Below are 12,123 nucleotides of genomic sequence, written 5' to 3'. Positions count from 1 at the left end.
GCCACCATGCACGCTGAGCTTGTCGATCTCCTCTGAAATTTTTCGCAGTGGTGAATGCATAGCTGAAGTGCGCTTCAGCTAGAATTGTATTTCGCAAATGGGTGGTTCTTCTACGAGGATTAAAAATAAACGAGTGGTACGGAATATAACAAAAAAATATGAACTATGCAAAACGATAATCCCGGTATCGGAACTTGGCTGATTTGAAAACGCCTTCAAATGCGGCGTGATACGTCACGCTTTCCGGAGAGTTCAAATAGTTGCATCATTGCGCCTTAGAAATGCGACGGATGATTACAATTGAAATAGCCTTTATGCACGCTGGCCTTTTCGATTTCCGTTAACATTTTTGCAGTCGTGAATGCGCTTAAGTGCACTTCAGCTAGAATTGTATTTAGCAAATGGGTGGTTTTTATAGGAGGATTATAATTAATCAAGTGGTTAGAAATGGAAACAAAATAATATGAATTATGCAAAACGATAATCCGGGTATCGGAACTTGGCTGTTTTGAAAACGCCTTTAAATGCGCCGTGAAACCTCACGCATTCCGGAGTGTTCAAATAGTTGTATCCTTGCGCCGTAAGAATGTGGCGGAAGATTTAAATGGAGATAGCCTCCATGCACGCTGAGCTTGTCGATTTCCTCTGAAATTTTTGCAGTGGTCAATGCATAGCTGAAGTGCGTTTCAGCTAGAATTGTATTTACGAATGGGTGGTTTTTCTACGATAATTAAAAATAAACATGTGGCACGGAATATAACAAAATAATATGAACTATGCAAAACGATCATAGAGTACATAGAGTCGTAATGTAAGTGGGTGAGCTGGCGCCACTTTTAAGCATTTTCCAGGTCCCGAATTCCCAGACTCCTGTGTGACGCCGGGTCACTTTTTCGATACATAATCGATTGTTCGCGATACCAGGGTACCCGGCCATCCAGTGTAAAATGAATGTAAACAAAGAAGATAGGAATCACCACGTATTCCACACCGCCATTTTGGATCGAACATATATCGAAAAAGTGACCCGAATTCGGCGCACACCGGGCTCGGAACTCGTCGAGCAGAACATGGCGCCAGCTCTCCCGTTCACATTACGACTCTATGTACCCTATGAAAACGATAATCCGGGTATCGAAACTTGGCTGATTTGAAAACGCCTTCAAATGCGGCGTGATACCTCACGCATTCCGGAGAGTTCAAATAGTTGTATCATTGCGCCGTAAGAATGTGACAGAAGATTTAAATGGAAATAGCTTTCATGATTTTGGAAGTTCAGCAAGAAAATGCTTACTTCTGAAGCATAAATTGGCGGCATTTTGCGACATTTTTCGATTTGTGATGTAAGATTGAAACTTTAGTATGGTTAATCGACTTTTTGAGATTTATTATCCTTTGACTTTTTTCTTTAATTTGAGTCTTATTTGAGTCTTTCTCGAGTCAAAAATATTAGTTTGTGGACTTCTACTTGAATTGGTAGAGGTCCAGGCGTGACTGCGCATAATGATTTAGAAAGAAAGATTTTCCCTAAAATAAAGAAACGAATGCCTTGTAATTAGTTCACAATGTTTAAGTTTCCCAAACATTCTTGAGGAATTATATACACTAAAATAATAATTGCACATCTCCGTCGATAAAATGTTCATCAAATCTTTGTTTTGTTTTTTGTTTACAGCAGCTGAACAAGATAGTCCCAGTCTTGAAGCCGAAAATCAAGTTATATCTGCTTCTCAACCTGCATTGGATGCTGCAAACCACACAGTCACTTCAAACGTACCTACATTAACTGACGAATCTGGACCATCACATCCTTCGGCATCTATTGAAGGTTCTGATCATGGAGGCTCCGATATTATACCATCTGTACATACGCCTGGAGGCCAAGTCGCTTCAGATTTTACAATAAAAAATCCAGAGTACGACCAGACAACATATTTTGAGTACATCGAAACAACTGTTCAACCTGCTTCTCAAGCAGCTGATGTTTCAGTTTCATCAGATATTGGACAAAGTCAACCCCACGATGCTGAAGTAATTACGGTAATAAACAGCACACAAGATGAAACTTCGCCTCCAAGTGGTGAAGTTCAATATGAATCCCCGTTCCCAGATCCTCCAATTGAGGAAGTATCTTCAGTCCAAGCAGGTTCAGATGCAATGCAAACTTCACAAAACGATGCAGAAGAGACGGTCCATCTTCAGGAAACCACAGTTGCGAATGTTGGAAATGTAGTAACGGAAGAAGTTTTGGAATCCTCCGATATCACAGAAAAACCTTTTAAAGAGGATGAACCAATCTCAACTAGTAACCAAGCCGAGGTCACGTCACATGTTGAAGAGAATGTAGTTTCTTCATTTGCCACTCCAGAAGTTATCCATGACCACTCTGATACCTCATCTAACTCAGAAAAGGAACCGGAGTCAGTGAACGTAGATAATTATCAACAACCCTTATATGACACGCAGTCTCCCAGTGAATCTGCAACGACGCAATCGAGTATCCTTCTCACCGAAATTTCTGAATCAGCACAACTACCCGAACAAGATATTGCGCTAGTCCAAAATACTCCAACCAAAGACATTCAAACCAATGACCAGAAGCCAACAGGTACAACAGAAGCTGCTGAGACTCAAACTGAAGTAGTGACAGAGTTGGAGTCTGGAGATGTGTATATACCTGAACAACAGGTGGGTGCTTTAACAGACGAGACTGTGAACACTTCTGGTGGTGAAAATGCCGAAAATGGCAACCTGATTCCCCCAACGGGACAAGCCGATTCTCAGCCCTCCGTCAGCGTTGAGACTGCACCAAGTCATTCTGCTGTTCCTCCTGAAGCTATTCTTCCCCCAATCCATCAGGATGATGTTGAATCACATACAGAGAGTATCGAATATCCATCTCATAATTCAGATCTTGGATCTAAAATTCCTGCGGAGACTGCGACAGAAGCAGTCTATACAACAAATCAACCTCATGATCAGTCTAACGTTGTAGTTGCTCAAGACCAATCTGAACTTGCGTATGATTCTGAGGCAACCCAAGCCGATCCAAACCAAACTTCTGTTCCTTCCTTACAACAAGCAGCCTCTTCACATGATGTTAACCACGAAGGCTCAACTCAAGCATCACCAATGAGTGAAATCATTTTCCATGATGATAAAGAAAATATATTAAAACCAGAAAGTGACTCGTCAATTTATATACCATCAAATTTCCAAGGAAGTGAAAATAGCATTTCCGGAGCAAATCCAATTTCACAATCAAATGCACAAGAAAATAACGAGATCCACTCCTCGCCGAATGCTGACTCTTCTGACAGCCAAACGACCGTAACTCAAACTCTGTCACCTGAAAGTTCTCAAGATCACTTGCTTTCCGATGGAAACAATGAAACTTCGGATAAAGAAACACATTCAGAAACTAGCTCTTCAGACCAACATGAAATTAACGAACAACATCCACCGATGATAAATGAAGCTGTGATTGCGGGTGATGATGTTCCCTCTTACCCCTCAAAACCTTTGCTTGATACACAGTTACACTCAGAGTCAAGTAATCCTATCACAAGCGGAATAAATGAGGGGAATGTGGCCCATGACACAAGTTCAGGGATTGACCAACCATATTCACAACCATCAACTGAGGAGCCAAACAAACCATCGGTTGAGTCAGATTCCTATGATATTGGTTCAGAAACAGAATCTACTGTTGCTCCTTTAGGCGTGCCCGGTGAAAATGTGGCTGGTGCCAGTGGCAAGCCCGTCCCAGTGAAAGACGAAGAAGTCATTGAAGGTGAATCGGTGCACGATCCCACAGCTGCACCTGAAATGAGTCATTCGTCGAAACCAGAAATTTTACATCAAGAATCTAACGATGAAGTGATTTCACAATCGCAATCTACAGATGCACCAATAAATGATCAAAGGACCACTGTCATGCCAGTAGTTGAAGACATGCCATCGGGAGTCACGGATGAAATTGAAACAAATAATGGAGCCTCGCCTAATTCCGCACAGCCTATTAATGAAAACGCACAAGAGTTATATGATCAGACAACAAACATAGGAGTTGTCGAGACGGACAAAATACAAGAGGCAAGTTCACCACCTCAAGAGCCATCAGCAGATTCAGTAGAGCCACAAGAAAATGTAACGCCGTCTAATGCAAATGACGCCTCAGATTCTACGGAAACACCATCCCAAACGATCAATGATGTTCCGTCTATGCAACAGGGTGAAGTTTTGCAAACTGTCGACAAAAATTCTGAAATTTCTTCTGAAACACCAATTGTAGCTGATGGTATGCCGTCATCTCCTACAAATGAAGAAATTAAACCCTATTTGACTGAGAGTGATCCCGTGACCCACGGAACACTCATTAGTTCAGAGACGCTTGGAATAAACGCTGATGAAAATATTTCGCAATCAACTGAAAAAGCTCCAAGTCAGGATAGTATTCCTTCTACGTCGCAAGAAGGTGCCGAAGCACAATTTTTAGGAAATGTTGAATCTAGTTCTATAAATTCTGTACACTTTTCGGAGATTACTCCTGAAAACGATGCACATAATGTAGAGATCAAACCTCCTGCTGATGAAATTCTTTCTCAAACAGTAACTGAGATGACAAATAATGTAGAAATTCCGGTGGACAGTCAAATTAATCAAGAGCAAATCAATGTAATATCTAGTCAAAATAACATAAATGATCAGGCAAACTTGGATAAAACGGAACAATCATTACCTCACTCCAGTGAGCCTTCTCTAATTATACAACACTCTCCTGGGGAGCCAACAGAAGCTCCACTCTCATCTAATTCACAGTCTCCCTCTGTTGATCCCTCTGATCCAAGTGCACCGTTTGAAACTGGTGCCTTCAACCAAGACAACATAGGGCACAGTTCTGAAAATCCTGCCGTTGTCACAGAAATTTCATTTGAACATGGTTCAAGTAGTGTCTTCCCCCATGATTCTGACTTCCTTCCATCAATTTCAACAGAATCTACCCCATTGATTGGGTCAGAATCTGTATCTTCTCAAGGACAAGTAGGAAATACGGAAGAAGCACTCAAACCATCTGATCCTATTGTACCAGAAGGTACCTTCTCTGAAACTCCTACAAAAAAACCTGGTCATATGCCTAGTCAAGCTGATTTATTGACTTCTATTATTCAAGGACATTTAGAGGATCAAAACAAACCCATCAGTGGCTTTGGATCAAACATTGATGCTCAACTCTCGGATTTATTAAATAAAGTTTCCACTCCTGTCCCAATATCGTCGGCATCAAGCAGTACTGCTCACGATACTATTTTACAGTCATCTTGGACACCAAAACCAATGCCACCTCAATCTGAAGAGTCCTCTCATCGTCCTGGCGAGGAAGAATCATTTCCAACCGATACAGAATATGAGGAGGATGAAGAGGGTTCGTTCGGACCAGGAACATGTAAATACCTGGGAAAATTGTACGTTTCAGCACAACAAATCCCAAGAGATGATCCGTGTGATTTTTGTTTTTGCTTCCGAAGCGATATTATCTGCTTACAACAGAGCTGTCCCCCACCGATATTCGGATGCCGCCAAGAATCTATCCAAGGTTTTTGCTGCCCGCGATACGAATGTCCCGTTTCCAAAGCTCTAGTATTTAACTCTTCCAGCACCTCAACAACTACCACCACTTTACCACCACATTTTCACAGTTTGTCTCCACATGGAGAAAACTTAGTGAGATCTGGATGCTCCCTTCAAGACCACGCATATAAAGTGGGTGAAATAATCAGAGAAGCATCGGGTCCCTGCAGACAGTGCATGTAAGTAAATTTTCATTGATTTTCGTAATTTTCTTCAGGGCCGCTTCTTTCTCTCTTATCATCCGTTTCACAAGTCACTTATTCATGTTTAGAGGTACCTAGATTAAGGATGTACATCAATAGCTGTAACAGATAAACCAGTATGACTGATACTGATTTGTATACAATTTTATGATAACTCTCAGCAGTATTCTTTGCCACCGTTCTCACCGTTCGTTTAAGTCCTTAAAATCTCTTAGGTATTTTTCCGCTATTCTTGAGGCGCCATGAAATCCAATTGCGGATTCAATAATATAAAAGCGTTTTTAGGTATGAACGGGAAACCGACGTTAACCATCCCACGAAGACTGACAGCATCTATTAAAATGAAAATGTGTCAGGTGGTAATACTTCTTAACAAAATTATTTTTTGACACATTGAAAATATTAAAATTTTTCATTATGGCTGGACGACTATTGCAATCTAAAAAGGATTGAGTGCTGTCAGCTTGTTTTTTATTTTTATTTTTTTTTTTGATTGCTTGTTTGCAGGACCTGTTGTAGTCCCTCCATAGTTCCCTATTATGATTAATTCCAAGTTTTTGTGTTGGATTTAACAAACCTGTATGAAAATTCAGTCGATAAAAGATAACTCGCGTGAAACACATGTCCTAAAAGTTTTCTGTATTAGGTTTTATCGAACTACAAGATGATTTAAAATTTCCGTACAAATTCAATGCCTTTTTTGGAGATTACCTAGCCATTTTAATATTTGCAGCTGTAATATAAAACCAAACTTTGTGGATAATCCTCTTAATTTTTTTTTTTTTTTTTGATAAATACTCATACCTTATACTTTCTTGTTTATCAACAGATGCGGTGCGGATGGTCACATGAAGTGTGATCCCAAAACGTGCAGCCCGGGGCCAATGCTCCAAAAAATTATGGAAAAAGTCGCAAGTCGAAGGAGATGAGCTATGTAAATGATACTTATAGCGTGTAGAAATGAAACAGTACATATATGTAAAATAGACACAGAAACATCCTGGAACAGGCTGTAAACGATAAAATTTGCTTACAGCCTTCTCCACGCTGTTTTGTGTTAGTTTTATTTACATATTGAGCTGCCTATTTTTGCTGGCAGATTATATATACACACTTAGTTCAACAGGTGCCAAAATGAAACCGAATATGTATGATTTTTTAGTTGTTTTCTATATGTGTACTTTTTCATATATGTTTTGCAGTTTCGAAGAATGTTCAAAATTATGACTAGGGTTTAAATAACAACTATTTGCGCCTTTTGACTAAGAATAATTTACTGGTCTGGCTTTCAATTCGTTTATCAAAACTTTATAGAGAAGTTAAGAGAATCAAATACACCTCGCTCACAGTCTTGATATACCCACCAGAAAAAGGTCTTACTGGGTGTCTTGCATTTCAAATTGCATATTCATTAGCAAGAAATAAAACGCAGATGGGTGAAAAATTTAAAAAATGAAGAGGAACGATACAATATTGTCGAGGAAGAAACATGAATAAGAGATACCAATTATTTGAGGTGAATAAAGAAAAAGTAGGTACCTAAGTAAATTTTAATAGAAGTAGGCTATAAGGCCAATAGACCTGAAACGTGATTCTGAACGTTCTAGTTACACGAAATCTGAAAAAAATTGATACAGAATTTTGTGAACCAAATCTGTATTAGTGATGCATACTGTTCCATACTGAGGATAACAGTGTTGTTATGAAATTTGTACTCAAGTATTACTTGAACATGTAGTAAATTATGTACTGACTTTTGCCTATATTGTAGATTGTACATTTGTTCTATTTATTAGTTCTTTCTTTGATCACCATTTCAACACATATTCATAATACCTCAATCATTTAGGTACCTACGTGCGTATAGATAAAAAACAATGTTAGTGCGGTTATTAGATGATGACTGTGTATGATCCCCAGTAAATTCATTTATCAGTAGTAGATTTGTATCAGTGATAATCAGGCATTGGGTTCATAGGCTACACTTTAAGTACTGTCAGTAATTTATCAGTGGTTACTGCACTTCCTGGTGGCTGTATCTAATTAGAGATCAAGCTCACTAACATTCTTTTTTATCCGTTTGCAGCAATAGTTTTTTGAACTGTTGATCAGGGAAAGGACGTGTAGAAAATTTTAGTGAGGAGTCACTGTTTTCTAAATATATATATACATATATATACATTGTATAATATGCATCGTGCAGAATCGAGGTATCATGTACTTGCATAACTTTGTAACGACTTTTGGCTCCCAGTGAGATTCCACCACTCGGGAGGTCACACTTCATATCCTAGAAAATAATCCGTTCGTACAAAAGGTCAAAAATTTTATTCGAGAGAGCTCAGTTCAAGAATCACATCCAAAAATCAAAAGATTGTTAGAGAGGTTGATTTTTCATGAGCTTCCGGGTGGTATCTCGCATTGTTTGCTTTAAAAATGTCCCACCTCGCATGTGATAGTGCCATTATTTTTTTCTCTCTCTCTATAGAACTCGTGACTGTTTTTCTCTCCATTGATGGGATTTACTAAAAAAACCGGAGGAGCTATTAAAATTTCAGATTGACTTCTTTGATGATAAATAAAAAAACGGGCCAAATTTTCGAAAGGTTTGGGAGGAGAGCCTTTCTCGTTGACTTTCTCGGTCATACTGGCAATATAACTGTCCGCTCACAAAAATGTTTCGAACAAAGCCGGAATAAGTAGTGTTTCAAGATAATGAATCGGCAGATTCAACCGTGCAAAACTCAGCGTCAATGCAGTTTAAAATACGCAGCGCGTTTTTAAATCCAAAAAAAGGCTCTGGGTTTAATTTGACAAAAGGGAAGCTCAATTGGGGAAAATGACCTCATAGAGCTTCCACGCACCATTGGCCTCCGTATTATCAAGAACTCCTCTATGCTGCCGTGCTAAGGAAAAACGCCGTATGAACATTCGAAAGTTGCTCAATTTCTTCCGATAAAATGTTCTTTTTTGAGGAACGCTGTGAATATTTTTCCTTGAAATTTTTACACTAGTTGGATCAAATTACGAACGAAATTCTATGAAAAATCGGAAGAAAAATATTTTAAAATACTCCCATAAATTCGCGATTTAACAAAGGGAATTTGGCAACGCCTAAAGGCTCATACGGCGTTTTTCCTTAGCACGGCAGTATGGGTGACATATTTTCATTTTTGCAAGTGATTCACCTTTTCAGAGTTGCACATAAGGTGAAAAGCAGGGGTCTTGCTTATCCTGGATTTTTTCACCTTTTACCTTGAAATTATTTACAAGATAATGTTTTACCCGACTTCAGCAAGAAACGATCACGGATTTGAGAAACAAGGTGTAGTGTCATTTCAGCATCCTCTTCATAATGATACCTCGCAGAAACTTTTAATCGACAAGAACGAGGTTCTTAAGAAGTTCATTTCTTTGGAAGATCTCATAACTTTACTTTATTATTTAATTTAAGTGCAGGAATTGGATCTCCTTTTTTAAAAATTCCTCTTCCTCCACTAACTATTTATGTCTGATCTATTTTTCCTTCAATTTTCACATTTCACTTCACAACTTCCTTTCAATACAGTAATGTAAATCCATAAACTGAAATTGAACACGAAAATTTGGAAAAAAATGTTTGTTGTGTAAAAAATTATAATATAATAAGGCATGAAAGGTATTTTTTGAAAGCCTCATAAATACAGCTGAAAATCATGTATCTATTTCGAAGTTACTGAGAAGCTGAGTAAAGATTAGTTTAAATCTGTTTTATTTAACAAAACAACCGCAACGAGCAAATGTTGGCACTTTTACACGTAAATTTTATACTTCTTTCAACTTTAAAAACGCAAGTATCTCGTTATTGATTCGCACGTATGTTTTTTTTTTTAGACTTTGACGGCTGTAATGTTTTGTATAGTATTATTTATGATAATTTTATTAATGAGAAGAAAATACATTACATCATATTCTAATTTGCAGTAAGTCATGTCCGGAGCTTTCAAAACTTGTAAAGTGCTTGTTATTTTGTTCTCAATATTTTGTCAACTTAGATTATTCATTTTTATTCCTCGTGATCCTTAGATGTATTCTACTCTCTGTTTATGTATTACGGTTCTGGAGACGGACACGCTGATCAGTCCGGATAGTATCAAGAGGTTCGTTGACTTCTGTATAGCTATCTAACAACATAGGGAAAAATACATTTTTACAGGTTATGAAAGAAGCCTGAATACTTTCCGCACTGGCCTCGTGATTAATATTCTATTCCTTAAATCGAGGTTTTCAAATACAAAAAAATCTGAGTGTCATCGATGTCATCTTGACCTTTTATTTTTCTTGATAAACTTCAATGTTTTTAAGAGGTTATTATATTCATAACGTCGCCCCTCTGACGTAAGGGCGTATCTCGATTTTCATGTGAACCCTGTTGTCCATATAACTCTATGCTTTCCAGGGCTCATGTCAAAATCGAGATACGCCCTTACGTCAGAGGAGCGACGATAAGAGTCTTGCGACACGAATACCTGGGCTCGTCGGTAAAGTTTGGAAGCGTAATGTCATTAGAAGGATTCACAAGTTTGCTCTCTGTGTTTTCCGCGAACATTTTTCCATTTCCCTGTGCATTTGGAGATTTAGAGCCTTATATATTTTGTTCCTCTTTTGCTTAGAGCCCCGAACAGTCACGAAGAACACCGTTTTTGTGTCTCCTTTTTTGGTCTTTAGTTATACCCAACATTTTTAAGCATAAACACTCCCCTGTTTCCTATGGCTTGGCAATCTCAAATCTGATGGAACTTTGAAAAAAATTTTCTATAAGCTTGAATTTTGCCGCTGAAAATATGTAAACTGTTCCTTCCATCGCCTAGAAAGGGATTTGTCAGGTATAGCAAACGCCGTCCCGGCTCTCTCGGAGAGTTTCGTTTAGGCCTTGAAAGGAAAGAAAGGAACATCAGTGACAGATATTCGAATGCATATGGACTATGATATTGAAAAGGTTCGGGATGAAATAAAAGAAAAGCACAAAAGTAATTTCGACGATTAAAAACTCCTGCAGCTTCCGTAAACAAACGATTCGAATGCTGTCGTACACAAATAAGCTGGGTACCTAAGTACCACCCTATTTGAATGTGAATTCTCAATGTAAGGTAAACTGTACCTTATCATGGATTAAAATTTGAGCTCTTTAAAAGTGCTTGTTTGAGTTAAGTCCATGGCATTGTTTTTTTTTCTTTTAGTGTATTTATCCTTTGGTACTTCATATAAGTATCAAGTTGTGATTAAATTTTTTGCTCAGTATTTTTATTCTCCGATAATTTAGTGGCTAGTTATTTGCAAAATTTGACAAAGTATTTGTTGATTCATTACTTTTTATGTCAGTTTTTATATTGTTATCTTTTCTCATTTCTTATTTTTTGTTTTTATCCGTCTACCTGCCTGCCTGTCTGTCTATCTATTTGATCGACCATCTTCCTTCCAGTTCCTTTATTCCTCCTTATTCTCCTTCCTCCTCTCCTCCTTCCCTATAACTTGTTTACCTCCTTCATTCATCGTTTCAGTTAACTATAGCTGCATACATCATGACTAGAGGTACTTTGTGCAGTATTTGCTTCATGTGTAAATATTGTGGTTGTGAAATTATGTGAGATTGTATACCTGTGCTATACATAAGATTAGTTTTACTTCGAATCAAACTTGCAAACTAGATTTTTATGACTTTTTTCTTCCTTTTTTAATATATCGAATTTATGACTCATGCCAAACAAGTTGACTTATTTATGGTTTGACAGTGACTTTTATGCTGCATAAAAGTTACAACAGATTTCGCCATTTTCTACAGTTTGTTCCTATTCGTCTTGCCCATCTGTGGTAATAAGAAAGCTTAGTGGATCAAGTTTGAGATTTCAAATAACGATTCTTTAGGTTTCCGAAAAATAATTTTTTGAAATTGAGTGTTTTTAAAATGATTATCGTCAAGATATGAAGTTTTAGGGGAAAAAACCAAAGACTAATTTTACCGTTTTCGACATATTTTCAATTTTTCGGCACCTTCAGTAAAAATCTTTTATTCTTCTAACGCGGAGGAGCTCTTCCAATTGCTATAAATAGCAGCTAACAGAATTCAACAACAAGAGTATATTTTTATTTGAATTTTAGTTTCACATTTTGGAACTTCAAAGGCAAACTCAATAAAATATGAAGAAACATACAAATGAATGCATAAAAATTGAAATTCCGAAATTTTTTGCTCCTTAAAAAAATTTTATTAAATGCTGTAACATTAATTTATAAAAAACTATAATTGTTA

At 37.7% G+C, this 12,123-nt stretch overlaps 1 protein-coding gene across 3 annotated transcripts in view; it reads left to right on the top strand.

The window, feature by feature from the left end:
• Positions 1 to 11,581, top strand: part of LOC109043182 (uncharacterized) — a 91,084-nt gene extending 79,503 nt beyond the window's left edge. For all 3 annotated transcript variants that reach the window (XM_019060300.2, XM_019060299.2, XM_072303999.1), the window contains 2 exons: positions 1,676 to 5,810; positions 6,664 to 11,581. In XM_019060300.2, the coding sequence (XP_018915845.2) occupies positions 1,676 to 5,810; positions 6,664 to 6,763 (4,235 nt within the window). In that variant the 3' untranslated portion in view covers positions 6,764 to 11,581. The remainder of the gene's footprint in view (positions 1 to 1,675; positions 5,811 to 6,663) is intronic.
• Positions 11,582 to 12,123: the final 542 nt, after the last annotated feature.

This window comes from Bemisia tabaci, chromosome 1 (genome assembly GCF_918797505.1).
Source record: "Bemisia tabaci chromosome 1, PGI_BMITA_v3".
NCBI lineage: Eukaryota > Metazoa > Arthropoda > Insecta > Hemiptera > Aleyrodidae > Bemisia > Bemisia tabaci.
Note: the sequence above shows the minus strand (reverse complement) of the source record. Positions and strands in the feature narration are given on the sequence as shown.